Source organism: Ictalurus punctatus, chromosome 25 (assembly GCF_001660625.3).
Source record: "Ictalurus punctatus breed USDA103 chromosome 25, Coco_2.0, whole genome shotgun sequence".
NCBI lineage: Eukaryota > Metazoa > Chordata > Actinopteri > Siluriformes > Ictaluridae > Ictalurus > Ictalurus punctatus.
This window is the reverse complement of record NC_030440.2, coordinates 4,557,266-4,579,129: the sequence shown is the minus strand read 5'-3', so window position 1 is coordinate 4,579,129 and position 21,864 is coordinate 4,557,266. Positions and strand designations below refer to the sequence as shown.

The following is a 21,864-nucleotide window of genomic DNA, read 5'->3' as shown; positions in this document are numbered from 1 at the left end:
CCCCTCTCCATCTAATGGACCCACCACTCGTGGGGTGAACCGTGGGGGTCGGGTGCACTGTTACACGGGTGGCAGTGAAGGTGAGGGGCCTCGACGGACCAGACTCGGGCGGCAGAGGCTGGCTCTGGGGACGTGGAACATCACCTCTCTGTGGGGGAAGGAACTGGAACTTGTGCGGGAGGTAGAGCGCTACCAGTTAGATCTGGTGGGGCTTACCTCAACACACAGTCTCGGTTCTGGAACTGTACTCCTGGATAGGGGATAGACTGTATTCTACTCTGGAGTGTGAAGTGCCGGGCGGGTGTGGGGATACTCACAAGTCCCTGTTACATTGGAGTTTACAATGGTGGACGAGAGGATCGCCTCCTTATGCCTACAGGTTGTTGGGGGGAAAAATCTGACTGTTGTCTGTGCATATGCACCGAACACCAGTTCAGAGTACTCAGCCTTCTTGGAGGCCCTACACAGAGTCCTGTATGGGGCACCAGTAGGGGACTACATAGTTTTGCTGGGAGACTTCAACGCACACATGGGCAATGATGGAGATACCTGGAGAGGCGTGATTGGGAGGAACGGCCTCCCTGTTCTAAACCCGAGCGGGTGTTTGTTGTTGGACTTCTGTGCTAGCCATGGACTGTCTATAACGAATACCATGTTCGAACATAAGGAGGCTCATAAGTGTGCGTGGTACCAGAGCACCCTAGGCCGAAGGCCGATGATCGATTTTGTAATCGTATCATCTGATAAGAGGCCGCATGTTCTGGACACTCGGGTGAAGAGAGGGGCAGCGCTGTCAACTGATCACCATCTGGTGGTGAGTTGGGTCAAGGGGTGGGGGAAGACTCTGGACAGACCTGGAAAGCCCAAACGGGTAGTGCGGGTGAACTGGGAACGTCTGGAGGAGGCCCCTGTCCACGATATCTTCAACTCACACCTCCAGCGGAGTTTTTCTGGCACCCCCTTGGAGGTTGGGGGCATTGAACCTGAGTGGGCAACGTTCAAAGCCTCCATTGCTGAAGCTGCAGCAGAGATCTGTGGTCCCAAGGTCTTGGGTGCCTCAAGGGGCGGTAACCCTCGAACATCGTGGTGGACACCGGTGGTCAGGGAAGCCGTCCGACTGAAGAAGGAGGCCTTCTGGGATGTGTTATCCCGGAGGACTCTGGAGGCAGTTGCAAGGTACCAACAGGCCCGAAGGGCTGCAGCCTCTGCCGTGAAAGAGGCAAAGCAGCGGGTGTGGGAGAAGTTTGGAGAGGACATGGAGAAGGACTTTCGGTCGGCACCAAGGTGTTTCTGGAAAACCATCCGCCACCACAGGAGGGGGAAATGGGGAACCATCCAAGCTGTGTACAGTAAGGATGGCACGCTGTTGACCTCAACTGAGGAAGTAATTGCACGGTGGAAGGAACACTGAGGAACTCCTGAATCCGACTAACACGTCCTCTATGGTAGTGGCAGAGGTGGAGGCTGATGGGTGATCATCGTCAGTTTCCATGGTGGAGGTCACTGAGGTAGTCAAACAACAACACAGTGGCAAAGCCCCGGGGATTGATGAGATCCGTCCAGAAATGCTGAAAGCTCTGCATGTGAAGGGGATGTCTTGGATGACACGCCTCTTTAACATTGCGTGGAAGTCGGGGACAGTGCTCAAGGAGTGGCAGATTGGGGTGGTGGTTACGCTGTTCAAAAAGGGGGACCAGAGAGTGTGCGCCAACTATGGGGTATCACACTTCTCAGCCTCCCTGGTAATGTCTACTCCAGGGTGCTGGAACGGAGGGTTCGGCCAATAGTCGAACCTCGGATTGAAGAGGAACAATGCGGTTTCCGTCCTGGTCGTGGAACAACGGACCAGCTCTTTAGTCTCGCAAGGATCTTGGAGGAGGCCTGGGAGTATGCCCATCCAGTCTACATGTGTTTTGTGCATTTGGAGAAGCCGTATGACCGGGTCCCCAGGGGTTTACTGTGGGAGGTGCTGAGGGAATATGGGGTGAGGGGTTCCCTTCTTAGGGCTATCCAATCGCTGTATGCCCAAAGCGAGAGCTGTGTCCGGATGCTCGGCAAAAAGTCGGACTCGTTCCAGGTGGGGGTTGGTCTCTGCCAGGGCTGCGCTTTGTCACCAATCCTGTTTGTGATATTCATGGACAGGATATCAAGGCGTAGTCATGGTGGGGAGGGGTTGCGTTTTAGTGACCTGATGATCTCATCGCTGCTTTTTGCAGATGATGTGGTCCCGGTGGCAACATCGGTCCGTGACCTCCAGCACTCACTGGATCGGTTCACAGCTGAGTGTGAAGCGGCTGGGATGAGGATTAGCACCTCTAAATCTGAGGCCATGGTTTTCAGCAGGAAACTAATGGAGTGCCTACTCCGGGTAGGAAATGAGTACTTAACCCAAGTGACAGAGTTCAAGTACCTCGGGGTCTTGTTCACGAGTGAGGGGACATTGAAGCGGGAGATTGGCCGGAGAATCGGAGCAACGGGAGCGGTATTGCAATCGCTTTACAGCACCGTTGTGACGAAAAGAAAGCTGAGCCGGAAGGCAAAGCTCTCGATCTACCGGGCAATCTTCGTTCCTACCCTCACCTATGGTCATGAAGGCTGGGTAGTGACTGAAAGAACTAAATCGTGGGTACAAGTGGCCGAAATGGGTTTTCTCAGGAGAGTGGCTGGCCTCTCCCTCAGAGATACGGTGAGAAGCTCGGTTATCCGAGAGGAACTCGTAGTAGAGCCGCTGCTCCTTTGCGTTGAAAGGAGTCAGTTGAGGTGGTGCGGGCACCTGGTAAGGATGCCCCCTGGGCGCCTCCCTAGGGAGGTGTTCCAGGCATGTCCAGCTGGGAGGAGACTTCAGGGAAGACCCAGGACCAGGTGGAGAGATTATATCTCCACACTGGCCTGGGAACGCCTCGGGATCCCCCAGTCAGAGCTGGGTAATGTGGCTCGGGAAAGGGAAGTTTGGGGTCCCCTGCTGGAGCTGCTGCCCCCGCGACCCGATAACGGATAAGCGGTCGAGGATGGATGGATGGAAAATAATTTTAGTTTTATTTCATTTTGCTGTGATTTCTTTTGAGAGATTTTTCTATTTAGTATTTAAGTTTTTTTGTTCAGAGAGAGGTGAAAAGAGGCATAGAAAAAGTTTTTATCCCCATTAGTTCATGAGCAATATTTGTATTCTATTTTAGTATTTTATTTTTACTTCAGATTTTTATAGTTTTTCTTCAGCATTTGAGTTTTTTTAATATACAGGGTGTCCCATAAGTCCAGTATGATATGAGAATTTTTTTTAAAGTAGCTTTTATTTACAGAATTTGCTCAATACGTCCACCGTTCTTATCAATACACAACATTAGTTTGAGTGGTATTTTCAATTACTTAATTGAGCTTCCTTCCTCAGATACATCGTGGTCTGTAAAAATATACATATTTTTAAATAGAGATTAACTTTATGATGATGGACTTATGGGACATACTGTTTTACTTCACGGTTGTGTTTTATAGATTTTAGTTTTAATTTTGTTTTAGTGTAGTTTTCATATATAACCACCACTTGTTTTCATGTTCTCTAAAAATTATTTTCTTGGGGTGATCATTGCCCCAAGCACCCTAAACGCATTATGTTTAAAAAGATATTGGTGATTTTTTAATGCTCATTAGTCCATGAAACTTTAATACCAAACAAATTATCCTATATCAAGTCCTATATCACACACACACACACACACACACACACACAAATAAATCCATCCAGCACGGACTTGTTGATGTTGCCGCCCTCTTTGAGTCGCTCTCCTGAGGCTCCGCTTTTAGCCGCTCGCTCGCTGCCGGCCAGATCCACCAGACTCAACTTGCTCACCTTCTCTCCACTCATCTACACACAAAGGCAAGAGGAAAAAAAAAAACAATCCCAAACCATTTAGATTTTAGCTCAGCTTTTTATTTTCTAACTACAGTACCCACATCACAGAGAGGTTTTGTGTGTGTGTGTGTGTGTGTGTGTGTGTGTGTGTGTGTGTGTGTGTGTGTGTGCGCGCTCGCCTCGGTCTGCAGGTCTCGCATCGTGTGCGTGAGGATGACATTGAAGACAGCATGTGAGCGGCTGCTCTCCTCGTTCATGTTGGTGGCGGCCACCGTGCGTGACTTGTTCCCGTCCAACATCAGAGACTCGATGTCCTGAATATAAAAGGATGAGCTTAACTCTTATAGCTCATACTATCATAATTGTGTGTGTTGAGTCTACAGGAAATGGTTGTGGAATTACCTTATAGCCGGTCACAGCCAGACGGGAAAGTCCATCAACGTAAGGTCCCAAAACCTTGTGCTCCCTCACTCGCAACACCTGAGAAGTCCTGGGGGGAAAAAGGCCCCCCCCCCAAAAAAAAACAAACAAACATTGAGTTAACCCTTGATTATTACCGGACACAGTTCCATATAGACCTACAATCAAAAAGGTCATGATAGGGTTAATCTTTAACAAACCAGACCTTTCCTTTCTTCCTAAAAAAAAATAAATAAAAAAATTTTACAAAATCAGGCCGACCTTCTTCGGTAACTCATTAGAGCATTACATCTGTATAGCTACATTATCCATGTTACAACCAAGGCTGCCAGCAAGGCTGCCAGGCCTACAGGAAAACAAATCAGTCCGGAAAGAGAAAAACTCCAAAGACTCCACCTCCAGACCCTACACACATTCAAACATCATGATTAGTTTTCCCAAATGCAGTGGAATATTTAAAAGTAATGTTGTACAGCACCTTGCTGGCTGCCTCCCCCAAGTTCAAAATTAAATTGATAATATAATTTCAATTAAAATGTAATAATAATTAAAAATGCACTTTGTTTCAGAAATAAATTTACTCATGGACATTAATGTCACAATTTACATTAGTCTTAGATGCAAATTTAACCTCTAAGCCTTTATCAAAAGGTCAAAAGTTTAGACAGACTCATTCTTTATTTTTATAATCTTTTCTCACACATTTTAGAATATTAATAAACTCATCAAAAACTCTGGAGTAACACAAATGGAGCTATGGAAATTATGTTGTGATTAAAAAAAAATCCAAAATAAATCAAATTTAATATTTTATCATTTTCAAATAGACACGCTTTTTGCCGAGAATTTCCAGAAATATATTCTCAGCATTTTCTCACCCGATTTCTTGAGGAATTTCCCTGAGATGCTTTTTAAACAGTATTAAAGGAGTTCACACCTACACTGGACTCTTACCAGTTGCTTTTCCGAATATCTCACTCCAATTGTTCTGTTTTTTTTTTATAAATAAAATGTTAGTTTTCTAATGAAAGAAATGAATATGTTGGCACAATTATATTTTTGTCTACAACACCAATTTCACACATTTAAATCACACACCTTCAGACCAAACGCTTTTTAACATCATGAAACATTTCAGTCTCCAAACAATACTCATTGTATTGTAACCATGACAACAAGCCTATGCTTGTTAATCTATGTTAATCTAGTAATCTATGTGACTGTTAACCTAGTCCTATATTTACACCTTTTTGCTATGACACCACAAAATTCACATTAAAAGTGATAAGATTAAGATACTGGAAAGATAAATAAAATCTCTAAATAACCTGATAAAGCCTTTATTTGTATGCAAGTTAATGCAGCTGAAGAATTATGGTGTTCTTTTGCTCAGTTTTGCACTTTTTTCTTTATATTTGGGTACTTCATTGAGCTTTAGTATTTCAATCATTGTACGTGGCTGCCTATGATCATCAGCTGTATTCATGAGACTTCATAGTCTGCTGTCTTCATTCAGAAATGGTTTCCAGCCCTATTCCATTATCTGGAGGAAGTGTGTTGTACGTGTTGCAAGCTGGAGTCACATTCTGTAGAAAAGTAGATTTCCAGGAACGGGCCAAACGTGGAAATATTTGTGAAGCTTGCTGTGGTCGGGCATGCCACTTTAGACACAGAAACACTGTTTAGCGGCGACTCGTTAATGGCGTCTCATTCAATTTTAAACTCAACAATCCTACCCCTCCCCAAGGCTGAGGCACCAGTTCCTCCTATCAGTTTATCACTTTAATGCTATTTAAAATAAACCCTTGGGTGATCGGGTGATCTGTGGGCGTGTCCTCTCACCCTTTGGGATCGAGCAGATCTCGGACTCTCTCGTTGTAGATCTCCATGTAGGAGACCTCGACAGTGAAGCTCTCTCCCTCTCTCTGCTCATGGACGACGCGCTCAAACAGAGAGCTGCAGAGGCGAGGAATAAGGCCGGGCTGTTCGTCTGAACCCATCATGGTATACGACTTCCCTGAACCTGAAACCAGGCAGGGTACAGGGTACTTAAATTCAAAATACTGCAGGAACCACCCTGACTTAAAATCAAACTACCTGCCATTATGTGCTCGATTTTTACCATTTCTAAAATATTTATAAACTGCATTGCAAAATATGACATCTTAGCAAGTGAAAATATACTGAATATAGTCAAATTTATCTAGTATTTCCCATTATAAGATTACCATAATCCAAATATAAAAGATATTAACCCTTTTTTTTTTACCTACTTTTTTTTAAAAACTCATTTCAAACTGAAATAGTCTTGTTCTAATGGAAGATAATTTTGCTCATTTTAAGCAAAAAAAAAAAAAAAAAAAAAAAAAGCAAAGTTACCTGCCAATGTAACGCTTCAAATGAGTAAAAATGTCCAGAAGTAGGTTTAATCACCTTATATTTGGTTTATTATAATCTTATAATAGGAAATACAAGATAAATTTGACTATATTCAAGATGTTTTCAATTGGTAAGATGTCAGTTTTTAAGTGTGAAAAAAACAAAGCAACAACAGGGTGATTTGCAAGAACACTGTGTTGCATTTTGACTAAATTATTTTGTTATTATTAACAAATCGTTACATGCTGTACCTGTTTGTCCATAAGCGAATATGCAGGCGTTGTAGCCTTGGAAAGCGTTATCCAAAAGATTCTCCCCCAAACACTGAAACACGCTGTTCTGACCTAAGAGTGAACAAAACACAATCAGGTGTACACTATAAAACCGTACACACTGTATTCGTTCATCTTCAGTAATCACAGCGAATCCAGAACCTATCCCAGGAACACGGTGCGTGAGGATGGCCAATGCAGCGCCAGTCCATTGCAGGGCATCATGTGTGCCCACACACACACACCCACACACACACACCCACACACACACACCCACACACACACACCCACACACACACACCCACACACACACACCCACACACACACACCCACACACACACCCACACACACACACCCACACACACACACCCACACACACACACCCCACACACACACCCCACACACACACCCCACACACACACCCCACACACACACCCCACACACACACCCCACACACACACCCCACACACACACCCACACACACACCCACACACACACACACACCCACACACACACACTTCATTCACACCCGGGGCAATTTGGTGCAGCCACTCCACCTACTGGCATCTTTTTGAGAAAACAAGTTAGTGAAACAAGTTAGTTCTTGTCATCACTTACATTTTATAGCAGCTATAAACAGCCGCTCCCTCACCAGCCTCTCTTTTTTCACTCTCAGTCTTGAAAACTCCCCCATGTCGTAAAGCTTCAAGTTGCAGCTTGTACTCTGACTGTTATGAAGCACTGACACTTACGGCTACTTCCAAAACAGCAAAACAAATGTCTCCTCGCAGAAAACTTCACCGTATCAACAATAACACACATTTTTAATCCATTTAAGTTGAACGTCTACAACACAAGTCCCTGTGTAAATGGTAACTGTGGAAATGTATCAGAACTAGTGCGTTAATATAAACCTGGGATTTGTTTGCAGCTGGAATTACTCTCAAATTACCCGACTGATGCTTCTGACTGATGAGAATCAACAGTGATATTAACTGTCCTGCTACTATAAATAACGTTTATTGTCTTCTTCATTATATCCTAAGTATATGCACTGAAACTATAATTTCTGTCATTTTTTCCACCTCCAATTTTCACAGTGTGGAAAATATTTTAGAAATATTTCATTCGGGTTTATAAGTGATGAGCTCATGGAAACATAAAAAAGCCTATCATGTCCTCTTCCTATTAACAAGAAGAGCCTTTAAAAAAAAAAAAAAAAACAAAAAAAAAAAATTTTTGTCGTGACCCCTCATCGTGCATGCGCGCGTGTGTGTGTGTGTGTGTGTGTGTGTGTGTGTGTGTGTGTGTTTAAAGTAGAAATCTAAATCAACAGACCTGCAAACTTGTCAGCCTGGGTTTCATCCATAGACCAGAAACAGTAATCGTACGCAAACACCTGAGAAGACAATAAGAGCGTTTTACATTAAAATCATTGGTTTAGAAAACAATCAATCAATCAATCAATCAATCAATCAGTGTACACAGTGTTGCCTTTACCCCAAATCAAACAAGACCCTCTGAAACATAACCATGGCAACAAATATAAGTGTATAATACTTTTCTGTAAATAACTGTCTTAAACCACATTCAGTTCTTTACTAATATCACACACACTAGCTGATATGGTTAAGACACAGTGTGGTTTAATGTATAAGCATTAAACAAAACTTCACCGTAGCTGAACTTTTTAATGGATTTTTTTTGTCTTAGCACGATTTGGTAAAACTTCTGCCTTCTAGCCGTTGCCCCATAAGGCTGGAAGTAAAGCAAATAATAAAGTTCTAAAGAGCTCGGAAAAATGCTACGGATATGATGCGTAATTCTTTGATTGAACGTTTTAAAGAAAAACCGAGCTCATCAGTGTGTTTGACGTCGCTGTGCATGACATCACTAAGCATTACAGCTCCACTTGGGAACCAGATGGAAATGGATGTTTTGGCTCGGACAAGCTATCTATTGGACATCGTGTTCAATCCTCCAGCTGTACACAAGATACGCAGGCAAGTATGTGAACAATGGCGCAAAGTCATGCGTCGAGTACAAACCGGCCTTAAGGGGTGAAATGATTCCACAATGCAATAAGGAACAAAACAAACAAACAAAAAAAAAACCTTTGCTTGTCCAACTTGGCAACTCCTATAACATTCAGCTACAAGACGTTTAGTTTAGGTTTACAGATTACAGCGAGTCACACTGTGTCCTAAACAACATCAGCATGTCCGAGTGAGATCACTGAAGGTCTGAATACGGCCTAAAGCGGATTTTTACTCAAAATATTTTCAGTCGATTCCATCACTTGTTAGCTACATTAACCGTGTAGCTCTAGTGCAAACATGAACATAAAAATAAAACATGTCTTGGCTGATTAACCAAATGTTAATTATCAGCTAATGTCAGGTAAGTGGATATAAAAGTTAGATTATTTAGCTTCATTAGCCCTAAGAATATATTCATTAAGGCTTTAGTTCATATGAGTATTTGTGGACATTAATAGAGATCGTGCGTCAGTTCCATGCATCACAGGCCTCTTCCACATGGATAAATAGAAAACAATATACATATTAACTTTTCCCAAATAATCTCCTCAATACAAGACTGATCCCGACAAATGATAAATTAGAGTTAAAGGGCTTACCTTGGGCTGACTCCTGAAAGAGAAGTAGAGAGGTAGAGAGAGAGAGGTAGAGAGAGAGAGAGAGAGAGAGAGAGAGAGAGAGAGAGAGATACAAGACGATCAGAATGAACAAAATATTAAAACATGAACCTGTTTATAAAAATAAATATTTTAAAAAGACATAGCAGTGACGAAATTGAAATGTTAATGAATTATATAGCTAAGAATGATCTGAACCGGTCAATTGAACATTGGAAAAACAATAAATCGCTTGGTATTTATTCCAGGTGATCCAGTTTGGGAAAATCTGTGCCCACTGTAGCATATGATTCCTGTTCCTGCCTGACACTAATGGACCCCAATGACTTCTGCTGCTGTAGCCCATCTGCCTCAAGGTCGGAGGTGTTGTGCATTCGGAGATGCTTTTACATTTATTCATTTAACAGACGCTTTCATCCAAAGCGACTTACAAATGAGGAAATACAAGTAAAGCGATATATACAAGTACAATACAATACAAATAGTGCTACTACACAAGATTTTTAACAAAGTTCTAGAGAAGCAAAGTGCGCAAAGTCGATGTGTAAGAGCCAGTGTAAGTGCAGATTTTTTTAATTTTACTTTATTTTTAAGAGGGGGGGACCGGGGGACAAGTTAGGGGTTAGTCAAGTGTTCGACGAGGTGGGCTTTTGGGCGTTTTTTTTTGAAGATAGTGACAGATTATGCTGTCCGGATTAAGTGTCCTGTCATTCCACCACTGACGGACAGTCAGTTTAAAGGTTCTGGAAAGGGACCTCATACCACACTGTGTAGGCACTACCAGGCGTCAGTCGTTACCTGCTCTGCTTACCATGGTTTTAAAGAGTGGTTATTTAAGTCTGAGCCTAAAGTAAACGTTTATACAGAGAGGGTCTTCATGAGTGCTGACGGAATGCAAGATGCAATGCTGCTACTGTATTTTAAAACTAGGCTTTATATTTTTAAATTAACAATGTAGTATTTCAATTAACATTTGATTTAGGAAGCAAATCGAATCTGTCTCTGGAGGTCTGGTTCAGGATCCTTGGAATTTAACCACTTCACAGAGGTTAAACCAGTGAGCGGTGAACTGCACAGAGCCTTTGTGTAATTAAATACTTACTTGGCACTGACAGGGCTGGATGCCAGAAAGCGGTTATTTTAGCCAGCGAGCATCCTTACTATGCAGAACATTTATCATTTGGTCATTTTCACATTATATATAGCAGATTACCATATGCAGGCAAAAAGATCTGCCATGATTAATAGCGTAACAGTATTTCATACATCACTTCAACTGTTGACTTACTTAAGATCCCACCCCCTTCATGCAGAGTGACTGTACACACCTCTGTTCTTGTTTAAGCTTGTGAGACCTGTTTGGAGTTACAGTAGCATGCAAGTCTGTGCGGAGAGGCGTGAATGAATGCCGAAATGTGAGATACTACTGCATAGAGTGTGGCAGGCAGGATGGAAAAAACGACTACGCAGATGATAAGGAAATTAAACTAACTTGGGTTTTGCAATAATGCACAATGCATGCAATAAGACAAGCAAAGACAGGTCCTGAGGTGAAGAGACACACCCTCTGTAAACAAGAGTAAGACAGTGAGAAAGAAGGAAGGGCATGAAAATAAACTTTCACAGCCATGAACTGGTTTGCTTTTAAAATCAGCAACATGACCAGAGAAAATACACACTAGACTTTCCCTATGAAAATCCATGCATATAGTCATTTTGATAAAGGCTTATTTGTTTTGAAGACAAAACAATTAATCTAACGCTAAATCAAAATACATGTTGTTTTAACTTGAACCAGCTGGTTTTTGCTTAAGATTGAGCTGCTTCCCCAAACAATCAGAACTGAGGAGAAGCAGTGAGGAGCTCCTGGCTGAAAATCCTCCTGTGACTGAAATGCCGTCATTATGGTTCAACTATAAATTAGGATGCGTTAAACACTTTTCCTGGCCACTGTTTGATGAACAGGTGTGTCTAAACTTTTGCCTGGTAGCACAGAGGGAGACGCACACCTAGAAATAGCCTCATATTGCGTATACTGACAGACAGGAAAGGGGTCGTATTAGTCTGATGAGTTACAAATGAACTGCTGCTGATGGATTAAAGTTCCAACAACAATCCCATTCGAACAATCCAGTCATTGTAGTGACACACGATGCAGCTGCAGGCCTCAAATATCCACCAACTAACTGATATCCAGCATTCTTCAGTAGGTGGATCATCTTGATACATGATCAGATCCAATGTATGAAGGATGTATTTAAAAACCGCCAACGATTTAGTGTGATTCGGCACTTTCAAATGGGGGATTTGAACTGAAACGGCAGATGACCAGCTTGTTGGCAGACATGGGAGGGTATTTCATTTACATCACCACTAATCGTCTCAAACAAAGCCCGTTATTTAAGCAACAGCGTACGAGCAGTTCGGCCATAATAAATCACAAGTACAACAGCACCATTGCGAGTGTGATACTGCTTATATAGCAGTTAGGGTCAGAGTTATTCAAAATGAATTTTAGAATTTCCCAGGAAAATTCTCAAAACTGCAATTGCACAAAATTGTTTTGCACGGCTTTTTGCAGTGATGTTTGTTGCTAAATGAGACTGTACTCATGTTTGACTCACATGAATCGAAGAGGGCTGTGGCTGAATGTGCATTGTGATGGTGTCACATGATGCATCTTGGCCCAAATCTGCAGAAAATCTGCTATAATTTTGAAAAATTGCAAACTCCTCTGAATATTGCGGCGTTTCCTTGATTTTGCCTTCATTTATGTGATTGCAAAATCCTGGAGGGACTGGTAGTAATAATAGATTTGGAATTTTATGTAGCAAACACAGAAACAGAGAAATGGACCTGTGCTGTTACACATGTTGCGTAATAAGTTTTAAAAATGGGTTTCTGTGAAGTTTTTTTTTAATCCAATGACTACATCTCCAAAAAGCTCATTGTGTAGTAGTGTTCCCTGGAAACAGGTGCTTGGAAGAGCATACATTCATGAATGCAAGAAGGCAATCAGATTACAGCCAGAAAAATGTACAAAAGATATTAGGTGCACTGCAGCTGAGAATAACCCTACATTAGTACTAGCACATGACAGGTTAGAGGCCACACCTCCTTCACTGGGACTGACTGTTTAGAGGCCACACCTCCTTCAGTGACCACATTTACATGGACAGCAGTAATCTAATTATTGACCTTATTCTAAATAAGACAATATTCTGATTAAGGTGTTTACATGAGTTGCTTTTAGAATATTCCTTTCATGTTCAGGTTTTACATGTTATAGAACATAGATCGAGTAACGTCACACGTCATTACGTCCCCACACCACGCCATCCGCCGTTCCCTCCAGAATTTCACGTATCGACATACAGTTGGTCTTCGTTATGGTACCGTTTACAGTTTTGGGTGTTTTTATTTTTAATTTTACGAAAGCTTCAAGTGCAGTTAAATATTTGTCATGCTGTACGTGCTAATAGACCACTGATTGAAGCCGTGGGCTGCGTCCCTTACCGTCTATATAGTAGCCATAATACATGTATTTTGCCTACTATGTAGTAGGTAAGTACAGGCTTTCGGACACAGCCGTGATCTCTCGTTTGCCGTCAAACGGTTGTGTGCTGCCATGTGTGTACGTGTCCTGTCACAAAATGCGGTGAAAACTCCCACACGACGTTAATAGTGTGATTAAGGTGTGTACATGTCTGTAACGCACGTCGACAATGCGACTAAAACAGGAATACTCCACACGTCTTAACATATGTGTTTACTTCAAGTATCACTTTAGTCGGATTAAGGTCATAAAAAAATGCTGTTTACATGCTAGTTTCTTAATCAGAGTATCATCTTAATCGGGTTAATATCGGATTATTGTTGTCCATGTAAATGTACTGACTGGGACTGAAAGGTTAGAGGTCACACCTCCTTCATTGGGACCGAAAGGTTAGAGATCACACCTCCACAGGGACTGATCATACACACCATACACTGACTGAACTCTATTCGAAATGTAAAAAATTATGTTAAATGCAATACTGCTAATAGGAAGTAGAAGTTAACATCTAAAACTGCTTCTCACACACATAGTACTGGCCACACACACAAAATAACATTGTACAAAAGTAGTTGTTGGAAAATGTCCAATAAAACAAGTATTTTTTTCACCACAAGTATCCTAGGTTACGCTTGACCTTGCTTTGACCTTTTAATAGTTGCTTTGACATCTGAGGGCTTAACACTGTGGAATTTGGGTGAGTAAGTGGAGGAGAAATAGCAAATACCAGACAGCATGGAGTCAAGAGAAACACACTTAACTACATAATGAGCCAAAATATTTTAGCCAGAATGGCATCAGTGTCTTGTGAGTGGGAATAAACCTTCATGGACACACACTTTCCTTTCCTATTTCACTTAATTACATGGAAACACTTCTATAAGATGAAAAAAAAAATAATCAAGCATTTTAACACACGTGAACCCATGATATTTTTTTAATGATTTTTTTTCCATCTTATAGAAGTGTTTCCATGTAATTAAGCAATGCACATATCTATGCACACCATTCTAATGTATTATAATGAAACATACATATACATACATACATACATACATACATACATACATACATACATACATACATACTGTGGTGCTTGAAAGTTAGTGAACCCTTTAGAATTTTCTGTATTTCTGCATAAATATGACCTAACACATCATCAGATTTTCATGCAAGTCCTAAAAGTAGATAAAATGATAATTAAACAAATGAGACAAAAATATTATACTTGGTCATTTATTTACTGAGGAAAATGATCCAATATTACATATCTGTGAGCGGCAAAAGTATGTGTACATTTGCTTTCAGTATCTGGTGTGACCCACTTGTGCAGTAATAACTACAACTAAACGTTAGGGGTAACTGCTGATCAGTCCTGCACATCGGCTTGGAGGAGTTTTATCCCGTTCCTCAGTACAGAACAGCTTCAACTCTGGGATGTTGGTGTGTTTCCTCACATGAACTGCTCGCTTCAGGTCCTTCCACAACATTTTTATTGGATTAAGGTCAGGACTTTGACTTGGCCATATCAAATCATTAACTTTATTCTTCTTTAACCATTCTTTGGTAGAACTCTAAAGAACAGAATCTGTGTGTTTTGGGTCGCTGTCTTGCTGCATGACCCACTTTCTCTTGAGATTCAGTTCATGGACAAATGTCCTGATATTTTCCTTTAGAATTCGCTGGTATACATCAGAACTGTTCCATCAATGATGGCAAGTCTTCCACGCCCAGATGCAGCAAAACAGATCCGAAGCATGATACTACCACCACCATGTTTCACAGATGGGATAATGTTCTTATTCAGTGTTTTCCTTTCTCCAAACAGAACACATCATTTAAATCAAAAAGTCTCGTCTGACCACAAAACATTTTCCAATAGCATTCTGGCTTGTCCACGTGATCTTTAGCAAACTGCAGAAGGGCAACAGTGTTCTTTTTGGAGAGCAGAGGCTTTCTCCTTGCAACCCTTCCATACACCATTGCACACCATAGTTGTTCAGTGTTCTCCTGATGGTGGACTCATGAACATTAACACTACCCAATGTGAGAGAGGTCTTTAGCTGCTTAGAAGTTACCCTGGGTTCCTTTGTGAGCTCATGGACTATTACACGTCTTGCTCTTGGAGTGATCTTTGTTGGTCGATCACTCCTGGTTAGGGTAACAATGGTCTTCCACTTTCCTCCGTTTGTACACAATCTGTCTCACTGTGGATTGGTGGAGTCCAAACTCTTTAGAGATGGATTTATAACCTTTTCCAGCTAATACAGGCTTTAGATATACTGGAATATTTGTTACCCCAGATATTAACCAATTGTATAAGGTCAAAAAAACATCAACCCTGCTCTACCTACTTCCATTAGTTGATGTAATTTTGCTTGTATTTTCTCATTTGTAAGTCGGTTTGGATAAAAGTTGATGTAATTTTGCTTGTATTTTCTCATTTTCTCGGTTTGGATAAAAGCGTCTGCTAAATGAATAAATGTAATTAAAATGAATATTCTTCCTTCACTCAATTATTTATTTCAAAATCAACCCCTGACATTTGTCTTTTGACTTTTTTTTTAAACATATTTGGAATTCTAGATACATTTTGAAAAATATTTGGAATTCTAGATACATTTTGAACAATAAAAGTTTAAAATAAATAAATAAATAAAAATTACCAATTTACCATTAGCAAATTTACTATTTTTGCCCGAGAAAAACAGATGATCTGCTTTCAGTTCATAATAAAGTGCATTATGGAGCAGTGTAAAATCCCTGCCATGTCATGTGGAACTGCTTAAAATGGCCACTCTAGCACATAATCTCAGCTGTAATTCACTTTGGATAAACGCATCAGCTAAATGAATGAAGTGAAAATGAAATGTTGAGGCATGATTGTGTTGTTAATGCTGCACATACTCTTACCTGCTGTCCCCTTTTCCGAGGTTGCTTCCTGCTGGAAGCAGCACGGTCTGATTTCCCTCCATCTCCACCACACATTTTGTCTTTAGATCCCTCTCTGAGTTAAAAACAAAACCAGTGTACCCATGTGAAAAAACGCACAGGTGTAACAAACTGATCATAATGTTTCCTTGCTTTCTACTTAAGTGCATTATTAAGGGTATAAAATAGTTTTACCATTTCAGTTTGTAGCCTGAAATCAGTGATTTCTCTAAAATGAATCCTGCCTGCGCTCTGGTAAAGTGCTGCTGAACTCAGAAACGCTATTTTGAAACAGTTGAACTATTTTGATTCTGTTTCTTCAACCACAGCGCTGATGAATTCTTGAACCTGATTGGTCAGAAGGCGTTGATTCATATTCTATAGCAGCATTTCTGACAGTAGTGCCAGTTACAGGTTCATATTAATGTACTAGTTCTAATATGTTATTCTTTCTATATACACACACACATTAACACTATAGTTACAGAGACTTGTATGGTGGATGCGCTTCATAATCCTAATCTAAATTTCTACTATTTGTGCTGTTGCTTCACGTTTTCTGCACAGGAATGTTTTCACGAGAGAGGACTTTGCACCTGGCAACTTATGCTTTGCTTTCAGTTACGTCTGGTTCACTTCATGACAGAGTGAGAGAGCAACTGTTTACAGTGATAACAGGAACTAACTTGTTTTGCGGATGTTCCACGTCATTAAATGTAATTATAAACAGATTAAAAGTATGACGTTTGTTACTTTAAGAAGTGTTTTATTCAATTAGCTATAATAGAAGAGGAATGCTGAGAAGGAATCATTTCAGGATTCAGGTGCTGTTATTGGAAAATAATCAACTTCATGGTGGTCAGATCACCCTGTGGTTGATTATTTTCCTATAATGGTTGTGTTTTATTCCTTATCGTGTTCAAGGGATTTATATGATCAAGTCAAAAGCGGTGAGTAACAACCGACCCAAGCTGACAGGAAAGTGCAAGAAAAACACTTGCTTATAACGCAATGTGATCTTGACCTTCCTAGAGCTGAATACCAGATGAAATCATGTTCCATACTGGGTCTGTGAAATGTTTTGCGAGAAATAGGTTATGTTAATGAATAAATATCAGCTGGACCAAAACGATGTCTTTCAAGATGTTTGCATCTATAAACACACTTAGGGATTAGCTAAAGCACATTGCAGCTCTTTTTCACGTGTCAATGTTGTAAAAGTACATGCACAATATGACGATTAAGAAATATTATATTTTAAAACATCACTTCACCTCTCCTGTTGAGCGGTCGGACCCGAACGGCAACCGTCACATTGGACTCGCACACAGGGGGGTCCTCCATGGCCTCAGGTCACAGCCACATGAACAAGAGGTGCTGTGGATGCAGTGTGTTAATGCAGGACACTCTACAACATGAGTGTGTAGGTGTTTTTTTTTTCCAGTCTAAAGCTACAATAAATGGCTCCAAAGAAGCGTTGTGTTGAATTGATACCTGCACTCTTGCTATAACTAGACACAAATGAAGACGTAATTCAACATTGCTCAACACCCAACGCGACTACATTTGGGGAAAGCCAAATCAAATTCTTACTAAACTGAACACTTACAGTGTTGCATTATGACCTGCAGAGTTCATTTCTGCACCTATAACATTAAAGTAACAGAATGTCCATGGTGTATACTAACTATTACAAAATGGAATTAACATCTACAGTTGAATACAGTGTTAACCGAAATAACACCTGCAGTCTTGGGTTTTCTCCTGCTCCACATGTAATTAATTAATTCAAAGTTAAATGAACACCGTTACAGGTCATAACTTCTATAGTGCTGATTTAAGTAGATCTGAGAACAAAAACAAGACAGATGGCTATTCAACACTGTACAGGATCATTTAACACTGTAAGAGTGAATGCAACACTAAGTTCATTCACAGTGTCTGGAATAAGTCAACAGACTCATTTAATACTTTCCAGGAAAATTAAACAGTGTGTGGATTAATTCAACACGGCAAGACTTAAATCAACACCGTCTGGGTTAATTCAGCACCGTAATCGTTCACTCAATAGCATACCGTATAATTCAACAGTGTATGGGTTAATTCAACACCATGTGCAGGATAATTCAACATTTTATGAATTCATTTAGCAGCGTATGGGTTAATTCATCATTGTAAGAGTTAATTCAGCACTGTAAAAGTTTAGTCAACATTGTACAGGATTAAACAAGTGCACAAGATAATACAACACTGTACAGTTTCCTTTAACATGGTATGGGTTAATCCAACACTGTAATAGTTCTTCAACACCATACGGCATTCAAAAGCATACAGGATAATTCAACACTGTATGGGTTAAGTCAGCATTCTAAGAGTTAAATCAACACTGAACGAATTGTTTCAACACTAGACAGGATCATTCAATGCTGTAAGAATTAAGTCATCACTGTACAGTTTCATTCAACACAGTACTGGTCAATTCAACACTGGACGAGTTCATTAAATAATATACAGGTTAATTAAAAAAATGGAAAGGGATAATTTAACACTGTATGGGCTAATTCAACTCTGTCTAGATTACTTAAACAGGGCGTGGCTTAAGTGGATTAATTCAACACTATGGGTTAGTTAAACAGGGCGTGGGTTAATTCAACACTACATGCGTTTAATTGAGCACTGCAAGAGTTATTTTAACCTATTATGGGTGAACTCAATACTTAGACATAGTTAATGTGTGTGCGCATATATTATATATATATATATATACACATATATACACACACACACACACATACATGAATCAACATTGTACAGGTTAACTACACAGCAGTTACATAAGCGTTACTTCTATACCGTATGGGTTAAATGAATACGGTTAATTAATTCAAGCCTGTAAGAATAAGCCTGAACACTGCAGTCCTGATTCAACACTGTCTCACACACACACAGAGACAACACTGTCACACACACACACACACACACACAGAGACAACACTGTCACACACGCGCGCGCAGACAACACTGTCTCACACAGAGACAACACTGTCACCCACAGAGACAACACTGTCACACACAGAGACAACACTGTCACACACACACACACACACAGGCACCACTGTCACACACACACAGAGGCACCAGTCACACACACACACACACACACAGACACCACTGTCACACACACAGAGACAACACTGTCACACACACACACACACACACACACAGAGACAACACTGTCACACACACAGAGACAACACTGTCACACACACAGAGACAACACTGTCACACACACACACAGAGACAACACTGTCACACACACACACAGAGACAACACTGTCACACACACACAGGCACCACTGTCACACACACAGACAACACTGTCACACACACACACAGAGACAACACTGTCACACACACACACAGAGACAACACTGTCACACACACACACACACACACACAGAGACAACACTGTCACACACACACAGAGAGACAACACTGTCACACACACACAGGCACCACTGTCACACACACACACACAGACAACACTGTCACACACACACAGACAACACTGTCACACACACACACACACACACACATCACTGTCACACACACACACACACACAGAGACAACACTGTCACACACACACACACACAGACACAGACAACACTGTCACACACACACACAGACACAGAGACAACACTGTCACACACACAGAGACAACACTGTCACACACACAGAGACAACACTGTCACACACACAGAGACAACACTGTCACACACACACACACAGACAACACTGTCACACACACACACACAGAGACAACACTGTCACACACACAGAGACAACACTGTCACACACACAGAGACAACACTGTCACACACACAGAGACACACACACACACAGACACCACTGTCACACACACACACACACACACACACACACACAGAGACAACACTGTCACACACACACACACACACACACACACACACACAGAGACAACACTATCACACACACACACACACACAGAGACAACACTGTCACACACACACACACACACACACACACACACAGACAACACTGTCACACACACACACACAGACACAGACAACACTGTCACACACACAGAGACAACACTGTCACACACACACACACACACAGAGACAACACTGTCACACACACAGAGACAACACTGTCACACACACACACACACAGAGACAACACTGTCACACACACACACACAGAGACAACAATGTCACACACACACACACAGAGACAACACTGTCACACACACACACACAGAGACAACAATGTCACACACACACACACACACAGAGACAACACTGTCACACACACAGAAACAACACTGTCACACACACACAGACACACACACACAGAGACACCACTGTCACACACACACAGACACCACTGTCACACACACACACACACACACACACACACACAGAGAGACAACACGGTCACACACACACACAGACACCACTGTCACACACACAGAGACACACACACACACACACACCACTGTCACACACACAGACAACACTGTCACACACACAGACACCACTGTCACACACACAGACAACACTGTCACACACACAGACAACACTGTCACACACACACACAGAGACAACACTGTCACACACACACAGAGACAACACTGTCACACACACACAGAGACAACACTGTCACACACACACAGAGACAACACTGTCACACACACACACACACACACAGAGAGACAACACTGTCACACACACACACACACACACACACACACACACACACACACAGAGAGAGAGACACAACACTGTCACACACACAGAGACAACACTGTCACACACACACACCACTGTCACACACACACACACACAGACACCACTGTCTCACACACACACAGACACCACTGTCTCACACACACACACACACACAGAGACAACACTGTCACACACACACACACACACACACACAGAGAGACAACACTGTCACACACACACACACACACACACACACACACACACACACACAGAGACAACACTGTCACACACACAGAGAGACAACACTGTCACACACACACACACACACTACTGTAAGGGTTCAAATGTAAGCACGGGACTTCCTTATATACAAAACCTGAAGTCTGAACACTTTGCATGACACACTTCAGTCTTGTGGTGTTCGTGTCCCGACACCGTGTTCAGCTCAGAGATCATATTTAAAGTGAAGTTACCGTGTGGTGAAGAAAGTCGCTCCGCTTGTTTATGCGGAGTTTCTCATTCCCGTCCAAGCAGAGTTTATAAAACAGCCCCACTGAAGAGGAGCAGAGCTCACAGCGCTGACTTACTGCCTCTGTTTGCGGGTTTATCCGGCAGGAAAAAGAAAACAAACTCCACTTTCTTCACACAAAAACAAATCACCGGAGTAAACCGTCAGGGTTGAGAACGTCCACCTGTTTCATTTCCGGTTTGTCGCCATTTTACATTTTAACCTGGAAAATCCGGAATCCGGTCAACAGGTGCGAGTGGGTCGATCCTCTCACTGCGCCGGCTCATCCTCATCTCATATCCACATCCATATATATACATTTATATTTATTAATGTCAAATTATATATCAGATAACATCCTTTTTGTGCATGTCAATGCTTCATTGTTTAATTTTTTTAAAGAAAATATTTTCCCTATTCTTCACTGTACTGACCAGTCGCTTTCATTTTCATTCCTACAAATAACCTATACAAAGGGGCGTCAGGAACTTGTGCTTATCTTTCTGTGTGGGAAAAAAAAAC

General features: G+C 41.6%; 1 protein-coding gene across 1 annotated transcript in view; it reads right to left on the bottom strand.

Annotated features, from left to right (window-relative positions):
• The window catches only part of kif13bb (kinesin family member 13Bb), a 52,912-nt gene extending 31,071 nt beyond the window's left edge, over positions 1–21,841 (bottom strand). Inside the window, exons 1-10 of the mRNA XM_017455790.3 lie at positions 21,308–21,841; positions 17,339–17,441; positions 16,047–16,140; positions 9,560–9,572; positions 8,260–8,320; positions 6,901–6,993; positions 6,113–6,293; positions 4,253–4,340; positions 4,030–4,164; positions 3,750–3,862 (exon numbers count right to left, since the gene is read on the bottom strand). Of these exons, the coding sequence (XP_017311279.2) occupies positions 3,750–3,862; positions 4,030–4,164; positions 4,253–4,340; positions 6,113–6,293; positions 6,901–6,993; positions 8,260–8,320; positions 9,560–9,572; positions 16,047–16,140; positions 17,339–17,408 (848 nt within the window). The 5' untranslated portion in view covers positions 17,409–17,441; positions 21,308–21,841. The remainder of the gene's footprint in view (positions 1–3,749; positions 3,863–4,029; positions 4,165–4,252; positions 4,341–6,112; positions 6,294–6,900; positions 6,994–8,259; positions 8,321–9,559; positions 9,573–16,046; positions 16,141–17,338; positions 17,442–21,307) is intronic.
• Positions 21,842–21,864: the final 23 nt, after the last annotated feature.